Below are 19,097 nucleotides of genomic sequence, written 5' to 3'. Positions count from 1 at the left end.
TTTTCCAATATATTTGTTAATTTCTTCTTTTCTTCTAAATAGCTCAGGGATCGCTTTAAAGAGCTAAGGATGGAGGGAAAGGAAGACAGTCACAGAATATAGGGAATGCAATCTGTGGCCTTTTTTTTTTCTCCCCAATTTCCATGAGAACCAAATTAGTAAATCCTTATGAATTAAAAGCTTGTGTAAATTTAATGTTCCTTTTGCCATCCTATTGGAGATTCCTGTGATCATTTTTTTTTTAGTTTTATTTATGATAGTCACACAGAGAGAGAGAGAGAGAGAGAGAGAGAGAGAGAGAGGCAGAGGGAGAAGCAGGCTCCATGCACCGGGAGCCCGACGTGGGATTCGATCCCGGATCTCCAGGATCGCGCCCTGGGCCAAAGGCAGGCGCTAAACCGCTGCGCCACCCAGGGATCCCTCCTGTGATCATTTTTAAAGTGGGTTAAATAAGTTTGCAGGATAGCAGTGGTGTAACTCCCCATGGCACTTGATTTGATTTTGGTCTTAATGTTTTCTGAGTCCTTTGTTCTCTAACAGGCCCCCTTCCTCTATCATTTTTTTTTTTATTTTTATTGTTAGTTTTCTAGATCCATAGTTCTCAAACCTGAGGATGCATCATCTGCCATGAAGGTCTCATTAAGATAGAGTTTGCTGCCCCCGCCCCTTCAGAGTTTCTGATTCCAGAGGTCCAGGGTAGGGCCCCAAGAATTTGCATTTCTAACCTTTGCCCAGTTAATACTGAAGCTGCAGGTCCAAGAAATACACTTGGAATACTCCTGTGTTCCAGAGATCCTTGCGGCTGATTGCTTCCTGTGTCATTTAACTTGTTCTTTCCCTGTATTTCTAGTAAATTGGTATTGTGTCTAGAGACTTGATAATTTCAGGTTCAGTTTTTCAAACAAGAATATTTCATATGTAATGCTGTACATGTACATGTCTTGTGTTAACATCACAAGGCATATGTCAGCTTGTTCCACTTTTGATAATCTTAAAATAGATTAGTGGACTCAAGAGCTATTAGTTTGATCCTCTCCATTATTAATTTCCTGGTCAGCCTTTTTACTTGATGGCTTTAGCATCCATTGTTGTTTATTGCCTATATCTAGTATTTCATTAGGGTTAAAAGATGGCGATTTTCAAAATCTATTATTTCATCTGCATTTATTAATTCGAATTATATGGAGAAGAACCAACCCTCAAGGACTCTGGCTACAGTAAAATACAATAAGATAAAGATGTGATTATTCCTTTATTTGCTAACACAAACAGTGATAAGTTGGTATCTTAGCAACCTCCAAGAGTGAACAATGAAGATTTTAGGGGACTATAGGCATCATTACAAACTTATGGATCTTATATCACCGATGTGTTTCAATCCTTTGCAATTGTCATTCTCTCTAACATTCAAATTGTCCCATCTTGGACCAGTGGGAACTTCTTTAAGTTGTCTTCGAGAGACTTTTAATATAATGATAGTTTTTAAACAATAACTCTAGACCTTTTGAGTTGGTACCTAGACAGAGGCAGTGCCTGAGCAAGGATACAGACTACCATACGGTCAATGTTGATGCCAGTGGAATGTCTAACATAGTCTAGGATTGCTGGAAAAGAATGCAGAATCATGGAAATAAATTTCAATACTTAGGGGAAGCTTCCTTTAGTTTTAAGAAAGTCAATGAAGAGTTTGTTAGGATCAATCAAAAGCTTATATTTTAAATAAAGTATTTTGTTAGGATACATGGGCAACTCATTCAGTTTAGCGCCTGACTTTTTTTTTTTTTAAGATTTTATTTATTTATTCATGAGAGACAGAGAGAGAGAGAGAAAGAGAGGGAGGCAGAGACACAGGCAGAGGGAGAAGCAGGCTCCATGCAGGGAGCCCAATGTGGGACTCAATCCCAGGACTCCAGGATCATGCCCTGGGCCGAAGGCAGGGGCTAAACCACTGAGCTACCCAGGGATCCCCTTAACGCCTGACTCTTGATATCAGCTCAGATCTTGATCTCAGGGTTGTGAAGTCAAGCCCCACATTGGGCTCCATGCTGGCCATGGAGCCTACTTAAAAAAAATAAAAATAAAAAATACAGAGAAATACTGTTCACAAGATACATAAGTCTGGTTTTCATGATGCAAATGCTTTCAAATACTTACTAAAGATGATGCTGAATTAAAACCACATCTCTGTTGCTTTCCATCATGCTATCAGAAGTGTTAAAGTTTACCTAAGGTTCTTGTAGGAGTGTTATGGGTAGTTAAAATTATTTTTGAAAATTCTGTTTATCATAGTGTTTGTCCTTTATCTCTATTATCAGACACTTTCCTGTGTACTAGTTTATAAACTTGAATGCAATATCGAGGCTGATTTATCTTTGTATCTCTTCAACATCTGGCATGGTCTTCTTATATAAAAGGTGCTCACTCAATAAATATTTGTTGAATAACTAGATGAATGAATGAATCAATCAGCTTACCTACCTAATTGTGACTTATAATTTCCAGCAGACCAAACATTATTATAGCTCAGTGCAACTACCATCATTTCTCTGCTCAGAAATGTTCTGTATCTTAAGTTTTAAAACCTCCAATTGATAATCCATGACCTCTATTACAAATGGATAATTTTGTCGGGCTCCCTGCATGGCGCCTGTACCTTCCTCTGCCTGTGTCTCTGCCTCTCTCTCTCTCTCTCTCTCTCTCTCTCTCTCTCTCTTTCTCATGAATAAATAAATAAATCTTTTAAAAAAAAAAGATAATTTTTCAGACACACTTCCCTCCTCCAACATGGGAATTACTTCTGAACTCTGGTTATCTCATTTTCTTATGCTATGGTAAGCCTTTGTGTATCTTCTTATTTTATCTATTACTAAAATGCATGCAAAGGAAAAAATTTAGGTCATGTATAAACTGTTACAATACTACATCTAAAACCTTTACCCTCCCCCCCTTATTTTTAAAGGAACCCTCATGATACTCTCAAAGAACAGATAAGGCAATCTAACCCAATGGTGTTGCTGAAAATTCACAACTTTCAACCTATGGGAACCAGGACTACTTATTATCTCCAGAGTGGTGATCCGAACTAAGACAAGGAAGGTTAAAGTAGTAAGGAATTAAGATCTTATTACTCAAAGTGTAGTTAACAGAGACCACCTGGGAGCTCATTAGAAATGCAGGATCCTCAGGCCCACCCTAGATCTACTGAACCAGAATTTGCATTTTAATAAGATCTCTAGGAGATTCACGTGCACATTAAATTTTGAGAAGCACTGGACTTAAGAAAATACCTACTCATTTTGTTCTTTCTCACCCAATAATATTGCTAGAATGAGTTAACTAAAGTGACCCATTTAGTATCATTATGAACTCATGGATTTTTATATACTTGATATATTAGACAAAAAGAACTTTATCTCAAAATGCCAAAACTACAGTGACTTCAAAGAATGTGTGTATTGGGCTGCAACATCCATCATCATCTTCTTCATATTTATGTTCTGGCTGTCAAGAAGGAGGTCCTTTTCCTCACTGCTGTATTAGTATCCATCTGTGAAGCTCAAAGAGGATGACCTCAGATAACAAGACTATTATTTAGGAACACCTGGCTGGCTCAGTTGGTAGAGCCAGGAACTCTTGATCTTGGGATCATGAGTTTGAGCGCCATTTTGAGTGTAAAGATTCCTTTAAAAATAAAACATTTAAAAAGAAAGAAAGAAAACTATTATTTGATCAGGTTGTATGAGAAGCAATTTGTGAAAGTTCTGGAGTTTCTTAAAGTTGAGAGTCGTGGATATCTTTTCTTGTTGGCTTGTGAGCCAGTTAAAATGAGATTATACATTAACCACAATAACCCAACATGAGCAATGTTTTCTAAAACTGTGTATGCAACCCAGGTTATTAAAAAGAACTGCTTCTGTCACGGTGACTTGCAGGTTTCTTGTTCTTTGGTGGAAAGTAAGCTGATTGCAAGAAGTACTACCGAGTTAGCACTGAGTGTGGCTTTGCAACCGAGAAAGTGAATATTCTGTGACTCACTCAGCGGCTTCCATTCTCCTTGCTTGACTTCTTACTGTTCCAGAGATTCTTACTCTTTTTCTTTATTCAGTATCCTATTCCTCATTATTTTGTTGCTTCTCTTACCTGCACCTACACCCATATATTTTTTTTTTCTGTTTCTTTGGGAAACATCAATACTTCATTTGCCTTTGTATTTTTTGGTTGGAAAATAAATTACTAAAAATTTTGCATGGATTTGCATTAGATCCAAAAATCATATTTAAATAGGCCAAAAAACAAGTGTCAGTGTAAGTCCATCTGCTTGATAATGCCACACATAGTCCAAAAATTGTAGGATTTGATGCAAACTCTTTTGAGGGACACAATCTATTCCTAGTAAATCACCAACTATTGTGAAGAGAACTCAGTGTTAATCCAAGTTTCATAACTGTGTTGCTTAAAAGATAGGATCTCAAAACTATGTTGGTATATATTATAGCAATGTATCCTTAAAAAATTAATATCTAAGGCCTTAGGACATTAAAGAGGGCTAGAGTTTTCTTCTTTTGGTCATACAAATCGTGAGACAGTTGACAATAATTGAGACTAAGTAGGAACAAACTTCTACTACCACTGCCATTTTTGTGACCTCAAATGATTTTGGATTCAGCTTTTTCTCTTCCCAGATAGCTCCAATAGAAGCAAAGAAAAATTATTTCAGAATTGTCAATGTAGCAGGAATTTATAAAGGGACCAGTAGCATAGGAGAGGAGTGAGGCAAAAGGAGCAAATTACTGTGACACTTCCTCCAGGGACCCTGTCAGTGGAGTCTTGCATTCACAAGATTGTGGCAGGAATGAAATGATTCATGTGCAAGTACTTTGAAAAGGACAGAGCTCAATATGAGGGCTGATCTGTAGAAGAACAACATCAATTTTGTTTGCTTGTTTGGGAGAAAGGACTGGAAAGATAAAGTTCTGAGGAATAGGGCCTGAGCTGTGTTCTCAGAGAGCCTCTGAGAACATGGAGCAGCCATTTCTAGAAGAAGGAAGAGGGAGGTTCACTCAGCCTTCATCCTCACCTCAGCCTGGTCCTCGCATGTCCAACGAGGAGCCCATGCTCCACTCAGGGTCATTTCAGTGATGCAGCAAACTGTCAGGTCTCTACCTAGAGAGAAATAGCAGGAGCCTCTGTGATGTGAGAATGCCTCATGGTGTCCTGCTCTCCTAGGAGGGAGCCCAGCAGACAGCACTGTGTGGTCATCTCTCAGGAGAGCTGCTAATCCCTCCAGGTTAGCTCCCTGCTGAGGGAGTGGAAGTGGTCCTCATCCCCTGATGCCAGAGAAGTAGGTGACCATAGCTCCCAACTTACCCAGGACCCTTGTGGTTTGTTCCTGTTGTCCTGGCATTGATTACTAACAGAGATCCTTTTACACATCCCAATTTGGTCAGTAAATAATATGGTCGCTCTAATTATAAGCCAAATTTTTTATATAAGCCAATTTTTAAGAAATGTTTTCTTTTTTTTAAAGATTTTATTTATTTATTCATGAGAGACACGGGGAGAGAGACAGAGACATAGGGACATAGGCAGAGGGAGAAGCAGGCTCCATGCAGGGAGCCTGATGTGGGACTCAATCCCAGGACTCTAGGATCATGCCCTGAGCCGAAGACAGACACTCAACCACTGAGCCACCCAGGGATCCCCCTAAGAAATGTTTTCTATCATTCACATGTATTTTCCAGTTTCCCAAATCTGCAATACTTACTTAACTGAATTGTGATTTTTGGGCAACAGTTCTTACCAGAGGTAGATTGAGTCTAATCTCATCTAGGGTTTTACCTCTTACAGTTTAAGTAGAGCCCAGTAAAATGTGGAAGAAATAATTGTGTGGGGCAGCCCCAGTGGCACAGCAGTTTAGCGCCGCCTGCAGCCCGGGGTGTGATCCTGGAGACCTGGGATCGAGTCCCACGTCAGGCTTCCTGCATGGAGCCTGCTTCTTCCTCTTCCTGTGTCTCTGACTCTCTCTCTCTCTCTCTCTGGATAAATAAATAAATATTTAAAAAGAGAAAAGAAAAAAGAAATAATTGTGTGGCATTGCCTTCTCAAAGAAAAAAAAAGTTTTCTTATCCAACAATTATAGTTTTATTTCTTCACCTCCATAGCAGCATTTTGATTTTTTTTTTCCTTTTGGTGTGATAAGGTTTACAAGTGAAAACCTGCCAATTAAAGTTCTTTTAGAAAAATGAAGGAAAAGCATATTTGTTTTGATCTCATAAGCTGTGTTTATCATTTAAACTAATAATGTTTATTATGCTTTGTCACTTTGATGACGCTGAGAAATAATCAAATATTATCTTACAGTGTATTCACAGAGATGTAAAACCTGAAAATATTCTAATAACTAAGCAAGGGATAATCAAGATCTGTGACTTTGGGTTTGCACGAATTCTGAGTAAGTAGCAATTTTTCACTTGCTCATCCAATTCAGATGATTATGAAATGAGATAAACTCTTACTTTAGAAATGGAACAGATAGATGCTAAATGTGACACTGTGATTATTTCAAAGAAGAAAGGCTCACGTCTACCTTTTAGCCAGTACCTTGGTTTGCACTACAGCTCTGCTCCACTCCACTCAAATTTATTGCATGTCACATTCATGTGCTTTGCCTCCTAGAGGAAAAGAATTACAAGATGCATTTCTATTCTTCATGCACTTATAATCTGAAGTACAAGAAACAAAAGAATAAAACTAGATGGCTCACAGTGAAGTACCAAAGCAAGGGTGCAGATGGTTCCCTGGAGGGAGACATTACTGTGCCCCAGAGAGGTCATGAAAACCCCACATGGGGTTGGTGCAACTAGAATAGTAAACCAAAAGTTGAGGAGAGGCTTCAGAGACAGTGCTAAGGAAAAGGAAGTGGGGGCGCCCAGGGGACTCAGGTCATGATCTCAGAGTCCTGAGATTGAGCCCCAGGGCAGGCTCCCTGCCCATCAGGGTGCCTGTTTCTCCCTCTTCCTGCCCCTGGCTCATACTCTCACTTGTTCTCTCTCTCTCTCACACACACAAATAAATAGATAAAATCTAGAAAGAAAGAAAGAGAGAGAGAGAGAGAGAGAGAAAGAAAGAAAGAGAAAAAGAAAGAAAGAAAAGAAAGTAAAAAGAAAGAGGGAGGGAGGAAGGAAGGAAGGAAGGAAAAGAAAGAAGAGAAAGAAAAGAAAAGAGGAAGTCATCCCAGACAGTGGGGAATCAAAGGGCAAGGGAACAAAGCATTATTTCTCCCTGAATCTAGAATTGTCGGGCAAGCAAAAACACGCATTAGCAACAATTCACCACGAGGTGGTTGCGCCCAGAATCAGTATCCTGATAGGACCAGACGCAGGTAGCTTCATGATACACTTGGAAGCTGGTTTCAACTTGAGGTTACACTACAGGAACCCTCACTCCTGCCCCCACCCCAAATGTAGGATGATATAGATGCTAAGCTGAAAGACCCTTGGGAGTTGACTTTCCTACCTGAGCACACAGTGGAAGTATTTACACAGTTAGTGCTTCACTGCCTCAACTGTTAGGAGTATTGTGGCCTCAGAGTCACTGAAGCCTGCCTGAATGCCAGACCAGCTCCCAGAGTCATTCACATGGTAAAGGAATGTGACCCACCTGATCTGACTGACGCATTTGCAGTTCCAGGAGACGCCTACACGGACTATGTCGCTACCCGATGGTACCGAGCTCCTGAACTTCTTGTGGGAGACACACAGTATGGTTCTTCAGTAGACATATGGGCTATTGGCTGCGTTTTTGCAGAGCTTCAGACAGGCCAGCCACTCTGGCCTGGAAAATCAGATGTGGACCAGCTTTATCTGATCATCAGAACACTGGGTATGAGTTGCATTTTATGACTTACAGAGTTGCTAAATTGTTACAGTGATAGAAGAGGACGTCACTGTAATGAACGAGAGCTTTCTTGCTTCTCCAAAGTGCTGCTCAGTTGCTTGTTCTGGGCTGTAGCCAAAGTCCAACCATTTTCTCAATGCAGAGCCATATCTCCTCTCAGTGAGGAGCTCTCAGGTACCTTTCCAAGTCAAGTCAATTAGCCATGGAATAAGCTATATACTTACTTTCTGTATCAGGCTAAAATAGGAGTCATCTGCATAGAGCTGACTCTAAGAGATATTTGATCAAATGTTATTTCTGCCCACTGTAAAAGAGATTTCCCCCCAACTCTAGAGCAAGGGTCAGACTTTTCTATAAAGCGCTCGATGATAAATATTTTAGGTTTTGTATGCTCTGCAGTCTCTGTTGCAACTCAACTCTGTTCCTTTGTATAGCACTTTAGAATTTACGTATTACTTTCACACACGTCTCTTCAGTCTTAAGGACATACAAGAAAAAACCCATTAAGGACATAACATTTTTAGTTGTGTCTGTGTTACAAATGAGGAAACTGAGGCTCAGGGAGCTTCCATGAAGTCATACAACAGTTACATACAAAGCAGGAATGGGATTCAAGGGGCCTTTTTCATAAGTTTTCACCATGTGTCAGCATCTGTGGCAGTTGGCAGAGGATGTAACCAGAAGGTTAGCTATAGCTTTACACCAAACAGCAGGGACTCAAGGAAAGCAATACATCCACACACAAAATAGGTATTTATTAATTCCTTCCCATAGGCTATCCTGGCAGCGTGGCTGCTAGGCAATGGAACCACATTGCTGTTTGGTCTGATGAACGTCCCTGTTTGGTTCCAACACATTCTTCTGGAGAACTCACAGCATGAAAAATGTAGGGTAGAGTATCACCACAAGCCATGCCTTAAGTATATATTGTTTGGTTTATTTCTAAAAGGACTGTGCAAATTTACATTAAGCAGACATTAGACAGACCTGAGTGTGAGTCCTGCATCTGTCTCTTAATGACCATGTGACTTTAAACAGGTTATTAAGCTTCTGAGCCTCATTTTCCAAATTAAAAATAGCAACTACTATGAGACAGTTATGAGATCATGTGTGTAAAGCCCTCAATATGGTTTTCATACCTACTCTTTTGGTGAGAGCTGCATGGCAGACCGAGCCACATATGACTAAAAGAGTTGCATGGGAGAACTGACCTTCCCTGAGGAGGCATGTTTTTGCAGCGACTCACTTCCTTCCAAATCTGGAAGGAATAATCAGGTTTAGTATTCTTATATATCTGGACCTCAGAAGTTAACCATTTAAACATTTTATTTTTATTAAATTTATCATGAGTTGCATGGTTTGTATTTTACAGGAAAACTAATCCCAAGACATCAATCTATCTTCAAAAGTAACCAGTTTTTCCATGGCATCAGTATTCCTGAGCCAGAAGACATGGTAAACTGCTCAATTTTGGATGTTTTATTATTTGTGTTGCAGCTTTCTTTAAAGGAGTATTTTTAAAAATATCTGAACTTTTGGCTCCTGTTTTCCTTCTGGCACACTGACACACAGATCAAAGAAGTTGTATTAAAATGATATAAATTAACCCAGAGAATGCTTTAAAAGTCTCTTTGCCCTATCTAGTCAAAGATTAACTTAATATTAAATTTGGAATGAAAGTTTATTTAGTACCTTACATAAATACCTTGATCCTTTAGTCAAAACACCCAGTACCTTTCCCTAAAATAATTGTCTACTGTTAAATGGTACTTACTGTATAGTCTTCTTTATTTTGATAACATGCATTCTCTATTTTTTCAGCTTGTAAAACAAAGCCCAAGTCCATAAAAACCATTTCTTCACAACAGATATTTTCATGTGGAAAGTCATTCTACAAAATGATCCTCATTGTATCCAAACCAAAACTCTAAACCACATTAATCACGGTTACACTCTTGCTGTGTTCTTTGCCTTTCTTTGGGCATGTGTCAGTGACTACTTGACACTCTTACTCTCTCTAGACATTGATTTCCTGTCTGTGTTAGCTAAGCATGGGCTATGACTTTTAAAGCTCCATGTGGTCTAAATTCTGCCTATAGATTGAAAGGACTGTTAGAAGAGATGTTTGCCCACATTTAGGCTGTGTTGGCACAAGAGTGGTGCAGGGATGGGGAGAGTCTGTAAAGCCATATTATGGTTCATAGCCATGTGAACAATCTGAGGTTCAAATGATCCCAACCATCTCCAGACACCCTGTTTATTTTAAATTTGATATTTCATATGATACTTTGATATATACTAGATTTCTTTTTTTATATTTGTTAACGCTTTTTTTTAAAAAAAGATTGATTTATTCATTTGAAAGCTGGAAGGCACAAATGAGTGAGTGGGGGTGGGGGAGGGAATAGAGAGAGAGGGAGAGAGAAACTTTAGCCTACTTGCAGGCTGAGTGACTTACATGCTGAGTGTGGATCCCCACCCAGGGCTGGATCTGAGGACCCTAAGAGCATGACCTGAGCCAAAACCAAGAGTCAGCCACTTAACCTACTGCACCACTCAGGTGCCCCTATATTTGTTAAAGGTTTTAATAAATACAACAAAAGATTAAAATTGAATTAACAAGGTTAGAAGTTGAATTACAAAAGAACATTTACGTAACAGTTTAGTTTAAAGAATGGAATACAAATTCACAATACTTGCTGCCTAGTTAAAGGAGACTATTACCTGTGCACCTCAGTGGCTCAGTTGGTTGAGTGTCTGACTTTTGATCTCGGCTTAGGTCTTGATCTCAGGGTTGTGAATTCAGGCCCTGCGTTGGGCTCCACACTAGGTGTGGAGCCAACCTAAAAAAAAAAAAAAAAAAAGTTAAAAAAAAACTAAAAACCATAAAGGAGACTATTACTATTATATTTGAAATCTTTGAAGCTTCCCCTTCCCTATGTGCTCCTCCCTTAATTCCATTCTCTTCCTTCCCTACTATTCTGAATTTTGTGTTTATCATTCTGTTGCTTTCTATAGTGCTCATACACATGTAGCTCAACACATTTTCATTAATGCTCAAAGCATTCCCTATAAGTAGACCTGGCACAGCTATTAAAGTACTGTTGTAGGATTTCAGGGAAATTAGGAGTTCACATTTACCAAGCATCAATTGCAAGACAATGTGAAATTAAGAAAAATTCCAGCTTTTGTCTTTTAACCTTTGTACTATAGTGTAAAATTATATAAAAATGGACTTTAAGAAAGTCCCTAAAAGGAATTATCTAGTCTCCTAGGGGAGGTCTTTCTCCAGAGTGCACTTACTTCTAATATATTCAAAATAAACATAACTTTGTTGTTATGTAACATTGAAATTCTTTATTTTGTTTTCTAGGAAACTCTTGAAGAAAAGTTCTCAGATGCTCACCCCATGTCTTTGAATTTCATGAAGGTACTTAGGAATCAATTATAACCATTATTGACTACAAATTGTAATAATTGAAGCTGGTAACTCTGGGAGGGATTGACAATATAATGTTTTAGATACATTGGGTTAAATGAAATTTAAAATCATTTTTTAAAAAATTAATAGACCAGGCAAACTCAGAGACATGAAGATGCTAGATAGAGTTCTTTTACTAGGCCCAAAAGAAATAGTCAAACAAAGGACAAATTCTAATATAAAGCAGGGGCACCTGGGTGGCTCAGTGGTTGAGTGTCTGCCTTCAGCTTGAGTCATGATCCCAGGATCCTTGGGTCCAGTCCCTTGTCAGGCTCCCTGCAGGGAACCTGTTTCTCCCTCTGCCTATATCTCTGTGTCTCTCGTGAATAAATAAATAAATAAAATATTTTTAAAATTCTAATATAAAGCAGAAGAAATTCACCTATGATTAGGCTGCCATTCATGCTTGACCAACTGACCCATGCAAGAAGATGTGACTCTTATATCCACCATGGATACTGAAAGCTCTTAGTGGGATATGGATGGAGATATCAGTAAAGGTATCTATCTTTAGCAACCAATTAAGTTCTATCTATAGCAGTGGTTTCCATACTATTCATCAGAATGACTACTCATCAGAACGAGCTTTTTAAAAATATACTTTCCAGTATCTAACCTCAGAGTTACAGAAGCATAATCTCTCTGTATAGGACCTTGGAATTTGCATCTTTAAACATCCCCCTAGGTGATTATGATACACAGCCTAGCTCAGAAATCATCTGATCTAGAAGGCAGAGCCACCTGGATGACCTAGAGTCAATTAGATAGACTAGCCATTGTTCTAGTGGTAGGTCACTGCCAAGGTGCTATCCAGGGTGCTGGATTCCTTTGGTTTGAGTCCTCCTGAAAGCCTGGCATCTCTGTGCCCTCAGACTGCCCTTACCAATGCTTCACTGGCTCTCAGCTGCCTTCTCTCTCTCTCCCTGCTCTGACTTGCCTTAATCCAGCACTCTGAAGGCCCTGTCCTAGAAGTCCAACTTCCTAACCTTGTTCTGGACAGATTGTTATGACCCACCTTGCTAAATAGGTATTAGCAAGACCTCCTGTGGAGAGGTATCTGTCCAGTACTACAAACCCAACCCATTCTCAGGTGTAGGTCCAGGCCTTCTGCTGGTTACTCCTCTAACCAGAGGAAAAAAACTTCCTAGAAGGCAACTCCAGGGCAGAAAAACTCCAAGGGGGACACGTGGGTGGCTCAGTGATTGAGCATTTGCCTTTGGCTCAGGGTGTGATCCCGGGGTCCTAGGATTGAGTCCCACATTAGGCTCCCCACGGGGAGCCTGCTTCTCCCTCTGCCTAAGTCTCTGCCTCTTTCTGTGTGTCTCTCATGAATAAGTAAATAAAACCTTTTAAAAAAATACTCCAAGATATAGGACAAACTCCCTGTCTTCAGCTCCAAAGGTGAAGTGCCATGTTTGCCTGCCCACTTCTGGATGAAGCTAGTTTTTTCACTCAGCTATTTGATTTATATCTGTAACATCTGATCTGAGACCTAAGGATTCTCTAAGTGCATCAAAGATTGTGCTGTTCCATGGGCCACACCCTGTCTGCTATACTCCTGCCCCAGGCTAAATGAAGGAAGACTTTCTTAAACTAATTGCAATTGAGATATCTTTTTTTTTAATTTATTTTTTATTGGTGTTCAATTTACTAACATACAGAATAACCCCCAGTGCCGTCACCCATTCACTCCCACCCCCCGCCCTCCTCCCCTTCTACTACCCCTAGTTCATTTCCCAGAGTTAGCAGTCTTTACGTTCTGTCTCCCTTTCTGATATTTCCCACACATTTCTTCTCCCTTCCCTTATATTCCCTTTCACTATTATTTATATTCCCCAAATGAATGAGAACATATAATGTTTGTCCTTCTCCGACTGACTTACTCCACTCAGCATAATACCCTCCAGTTCCATCCACGTTGAAGCAAATGGTGGGTATTTGTCATTTCTAATAGCTGAGTAATATCTTTAACAACAAATAAATACTAGCTACTGTAACAGAAAGTTGTCCCATGGGAATAGACTACCATCTATGCAATAAAATGCTCAAATGGGTGAAGTGCCAGCCAGTGACAGCCAAAGTTAGTGGTGGCATGCAGTAGCCAATCTATGGCAGAGCTTTATGATCTCATCTTAACCCTTTACATTTGTAAAGACCCTAATTCCAAATAAGGTCGCATGATGAGATACTGGGAGTTAGGACTTCACCATAGTTGGGGGTGGTGGGACACAAGTCAATCTATAACAGTGCCCTTGAGACCAATCAGAAGTGTTAAGTAGACTACTGCATATGTGGGTCTGGAGCTCAAAGGAGAGGTCTGGACCAGAAATATACATGTGGAAGTCTCTGATAAACCTTAATAATTGAAGCCATTAAGCATCAGTGAGATTAGCTAGAAACAGAGAGACAGAAAGAGCCTAGGAATGTGCCTGGAAGAGTTCTATCCACCCACAGTGGAGAAGGAGGTAAGTTAACAAAGGTTGGTTTGAGGAGTGGTCACGAGGTAAAAAGGAAAGGGAGGCATCAGGAAGCCAAAGGGAGTTTCGAGAAAGGAGGATGTGGTCAATAGTGTCTAATACTGTGGAGATGAGAACATGATCTCCCTATTGGATTTATAAATCTGGAAGTCATAGGTATGAATGGCAGGAATCACTTACGTGGAATGATGGAGGCAAAAGCCAGAGCAACGTGATGAAGAAATAGACTACTACAGTTTATATTCAGAATCTTTGAATATCAGTCTTTTAGTGCTGGTTATAGTCCTGACAGTGTTAGAATTTGAGGAGACAGACCCCCGGTAGCAGTTAGACTTAATTATGGCACAAATCATTAACTTGTGGTGAGGGTGGGGGATCTGCTTGGAGCAGGTAGTGGCTGTGGAAGGACAGGTGAATCTAATTATGCTGACTGAGCAGAGTTGTTTCTTAAAACCGGGTCCAATCAGACACGGCTCTGAAGGGCAGGTGAGACTGTAGGGGTGGCAGCATTTGTAAGGATCTCAGAGACCTGAGGTCAGCTGGGGTTAAGGAGGAACGCATACCACAGGGCAGCCCAGGCTGGGGCAGCCTGAGTCAATGTAATTATCTGGACACTCATATGCCTCAAAACTAAGTCTGTTATGTTGATAAGTTTTACTTCTCTATTTATGGTCATGAGGCAAGAAATTTCAGGTCTCCAGTGCCTGGGTGTTCAAAGGCTGCTCTAATTCCTTAAGAATCATAATCTGTGTTTCTTCATGGGAAAAGCCCCATTCTCTGGCCAAAGAGTACCAGGGCTTCTTGAAGAAAATCTTTGTGACAGGACTCCACTGACCCCACTGCTGCCAGAGTCTTCCCCTCTCCTGAAGGCAAAGCTAGAGGCTTCCAGTAGCCTCTAATATAAGGGTCATGATGTTATCTTTTCCTTTTTGCCTCTAGCTTTTCTTATATAAATATATATGTCAATTATCCAGGTTTTAGACTGGTTTCATTATGAACACTCATACTTCACCCATCTCTCTAAACTAGTGGTTCTCAAACTTGAGCAGTATCAGAATCACCCAGAGGGCTTATCAAATGCAGATTGCTGGGCCCCACCCCCGGTGCTTTGGCCTGAGCAAGAACTGCATTTATTTATTTATTTATTTATTTATTTATTTTTAAAGATTTTATTTATTTATTATGAGCGACACCCAAAGAGAGAGAGAGAGGCAGAGACACAGGCAGAGGGAGAAGCAGGCTCCATGCAGGGAGCCCGATGTGGGACTCGATCCCAGTCTCCAGGATCACGCCCTGAGCCAGAAGCCAGATGCTTAACCACTGAGCCACCCAGGCGTCCCAAGAACTGCATTTATAAGAAGTTCCCACGTAATGCTGGTGCAGCCGAGATCACACACAGGATCACACTTGAAGTGTCCCACAAACTATTTACTTTGACAAGTAATGAAGAGATGTCATTGGTAGAATCACCTGACCTACTTGTAGCTCCCTTCCAGAGACACTGAATGGTCAATTTTACCCTCAAGACTTTGAAATGGCAAAAGGAAAAGCAATTCCATATATTAACAAGTTTCAAGTACTTGATCATTTGCAAACCTGAAGATTTTCTAAACTCTTATTTGCTCTAACAAGTTATTCAGTTTTGGGGCACAGTAACAAAAAAGGCTCTCTTTTAATACTTTATTTTCTTCCAAAGGAGTGTCTGAAGATGAATCCTGATGACAGATTAACCTGTGCCCAACTCCTGGAGAGTCCCTACTTTGATTCTTTTCACGAGGACCATATTAAAAGAAAAGCACATACTGAAGGAAGAAACAGAAGACGTCAGCAGGTACCTCAGTTCAAAAGTTAAAGTGCTATAAAAATTATTCTTTTATTTTCTTTTTTCTACCTTTCAAAGTGAGAGTAGGTGGACACCAAGACCTTTCTTTGTACTGGTTTAGTTATATTTGTTTATTTTAATAAATTTTTGGTGATTGATGTAATAAAACCATAAAACTATGGAAATATTCAAATTTGTTGCAAAATCTTATTCCAAACATACTTGAGTCAGAGTATTGCTCAGCTTTTTGCTATGCTGATTGGATAGTTCACCTGCCAGATCATGTACCTGAAATACAACTTCATACAAAAAAATCCCTAATGACAGCAAGACTGAGTTTGAACATTACAGAGGAATCCTGGGACCCTCCTGATGCCTCCAGACGCACCATTAAAAGAAACTTGACCTGCCATCTTTTTACCGATGGCAGGCACCCAAGCCTGTCTTCCCTAGGCTCTTCCTCAAAACCAACGACAAGCTCTGGCAGATACTAAGAGATGAAACTCAAACACCTGGGAACCAAATTCTATCCTAAAAAATGCCAATATCATAGAATAATATGATGAATATGACAAATACCGATTCTGCGTTTTTTAAGGTGCTTTACTTGGTTTACTTGGTTTCAGAAAAACTTTGAAGTTGAAACATAAACCCCATGGAAGTGGGTATGTTTTGGTTTGAAGTTTATTTTCTATCTTGTATCCCCAGCACCTAAAACAGTGTCTGCCCCATAGAAGGTACTTGGTAAATACTATCCAAATAAATAAATAAACGAACATTGCTTATTAATAAGTGAAGATGTAATTTTCAATTTATCAGACTGACAATCATCCCATTCTATGTTTGCTTAAGCTTCAACCTTTGATCTACTTATTGGTCACTTATCTTCTCATTAGCATGTCTACTATATAGGAAGAAAGCAGGGGTTTTTGTCTTTTCAAATTTTTGATCATTAAAATCAAAGTTTGTTGAGAAAGATCTAACCAATCAACAAGATGACATATTAAGATGATTTTCAAAATTTTGCTGCATAGACCATTTTATCTTTTGCTGTTTGAGTTATGTGTTTGCAAGTCAAGCCCAATACGCTTTACTAAACTGAAAGATTAGCATTGCTCAAATAAGTCTGAGGCAGCAGTTTGAAATACAGGGTGAGTTGTGCATAAAAACACTATCCCCTTAAAAACATCTCACCAGATTCCCTACCTTTGGCCTGGGAGGATGAACCTTGGTTCATCCAAGGATCCCCTTGGTTCCTGATTCAAGTTTCCCACACTCACCTTAAGGTCATCCAAGGATCCCCTTGGTTCCTGATTCAAGTTTCTCACACTCACCCCTTCTAGTCTCCTGTCAGAGGCTGTGTTCCCCATTCCTTAATACCCTCTAGCCCAGCTGATACAGATCAGGAACTTTATTTCTCCAGAAGGAAAAGAGGCACAGAGAGCAGCATGTACCTAGATAATCTCATTTACAGAACTCATGTCATGTTCTCCATCCTTATGCAGTCACCTGCATCCCAGCCCACTTTACAAGAAAGCCTTACTAGAGCACCTATCATTGAGACCAGGCCTAACACCTTCCGCCACCAGCCGAAGTCTCTGGAGAGAAAGGCCAAGAGAAAGACAGGGATGTCGTTCAGGTTCTGGTTTTCTTTCTGAACATGTGCCTCTTCCCTAAGCATTTTACCGTATCAGAAAATAAACTAAAAATTCAAAAAGATTTTTTTCATTCAATGTGGTTTTGCTTTGTGAGTTCAAATTTCTACCTAGATCCCAACTCCTAGATCTCTGAGTAAGTGACCAGCAATTTCCTTAAGACTAAATATTGTTTAAACAACTGATAGGAAAGAGGTTTTAAATCTTTACTGTTTTGCCAATATCCTAAAATTAATATGCTGAAATTAAAAATTTAAGACAGGTAGAAAGTAGACTCTTGGAATTATTGCCTAACACCTGGTGGGCATGTAGCTTTTAAACACTGAGATACTCAGAAATGAATGTACTGAAATAAATCAGCTACACCCTTGAGGATCCTAGAATAAGTAATAATAAGTATAGTAATAGAATAAGTAATAGAACCTAATTTTCAAGTATCAGAGTATCACAATTTTTGGAAGGGTAACCCTATTTGATTTTTAAATTGATGTCTTTTGACATCTTTGTATCATGTGTATCCTTTTTGTTTTATCATCTTTAAATCAAACTGTACAAATAGGAATTATTTTCCATTTACTTTCTTATTTTTGTCTTGTTCTGCTATTAGAATCAACTGTTGCCTCTCATACCAGGAAGCCACATCTCCCCCACACCTGATGGAAGAAAACAAGTCCTCCAGTTAAAATTTGATCATCTTCCAAACATTTAGGAAAATGTTCTTTCAAGTGGAAAGTAATTTAATATGTACACATTTTTGTACAAGAGAGATAGGAATTCTCAGTGTTTCAGATGCAAATGAGCCATATGAAAATTAAGATGCCTTCTAGAATTGTTTTGCTCTGATCATTACTGATTCCTCTGCCCGTGCTTTTTATATGCCAACTTTATCTTTTAGAACATTTTCTTTAAATGTTATAGAGTCTGAAACTGCACATATGGAGGAGACATTTTCAATTTCATCAGAGCAGCCCCTCCCGAGGCAATTTATATTGAGAATTTGTGGGCTTGTATGTTGATTTTTAAAAAAAGATTTACATATGTCATTTCAGCTTACCTGACTACATAATGTCTTAGAACATTATCAAATATCTTGCCTAGCTGTTGTTTGTCTAAGGAATGACATTATGTTTCTGCATTTTAATTCACTCTTATTGTAACTCTGTTGAGTAATGCTGGATTTTATATTGGTGGAGGAAGGGAACTTTGAAATGTCATGTAGGTTTATCCCTCGATTTCAGGGCAGACTCTACTTTCTCTGTCTCGTGAGACATTGATGATTCTAATTTTAATGCTAGCCAGAGAAAATTCCATACATTCAACACAGCAAATAAGGTGGCTACACTACAAGGAATTACCATCTTCCTGACATAATCCCCTGCGATAACTGACTGCTGATTCTAATGCTGTCCTTTAGAACATCATAGTTTCTTATTCTTTTTCCTGGCTCAATCATTTCAGTACCTGGATGTATCCTGTTGGGGGTGTGTCCTAAATAGTTCACTGCCAATACTCTTCCAAACATTTGAATCCACAGCTTCTGTGAGCTTTTGCAGCCCTAAACTGGTATATCACGATCACATCAGGTTTGTAAATGCTTCTAACAGCAGAAAGATTATCTTTCAGTTAACTGCTCTGTGTCTTCTACCAATAAAAGGAAGCAAGCAAACATCACAATAGGTAGGCCCAGTTTACATTGGGATATTTCCCAAGTAAACTTGACAGATATACCCACATACATGCACACATATGTACAAATATATAAATAT

At 39.4% G+C, this 19,097-nt stretch overlaps 1 protein-coding gene and 1 long non-coding RNA gene across 2 annotated transcripts in view; one reads left to right on the top strand and one right to left on the bottom strand.

Annotated features, from left to right (window-relative positions):
• CDKL4 (cyclin dependent kinase like 4) overlaps positions 1-18,393 on the top strand; it is a 34,604-nt gene extending 16,211 nt beyond the window's left edge. The window contains 6 exon segments of the mRNA NM_001313879.1: positions 6,361-6,451; positions 7,684-7,881; positions 9,269-9,351; positions 11,270-11,326; positions 15,551-15,685; positions 17,939-18,393. Of these exon segments, the coding sequence (NP_001300808.1) occupies positions 6,361-6,451; positions 7,684-7,881; positions 9,269-9,351; positions 11,270-11,326; positions 15,551-15,685; positions 17,939-18,040 (666 nt within the window). The 3' untranslated portion in view covers positions 18,041-18,393.
• Positions 2,150-7,948, bottom strand: LOC106559883. Its single transcript, XR_005372337.1, has 4 exons — positions 7,660-7,948; positions 6,601-6,671; positions 5,078-5,163; positions 2,150-2,202 (listed from the first exon to the last, which is right to left on the bottom strand). It is a non-coding gene; the product is annotated as an uncharacterized LOC106559883 (long non-coding RNA).
• Positions 18,394-19,097: the final 704 nt, after the last annotated feature.

Source organism: Canis lupus, chromosome 17 (assembly GCF_011100685.1).
Source record: "Canis lupus familiaris isolate Mischka breed German Shepherd chromosome 17, alternate assembly UU_Cfam_GSD_1.0, whole genome shotgun sequence".
NCBI lineage: Eukaryota > Metazoa > Chordata > Mammalia > Carnivora > Canidae > Canis > Canis lupus.
Note: the sequence above shows the minus strand (reverse complement) of the source record. Positions and strands in the feature narration are given on the sequence as shown.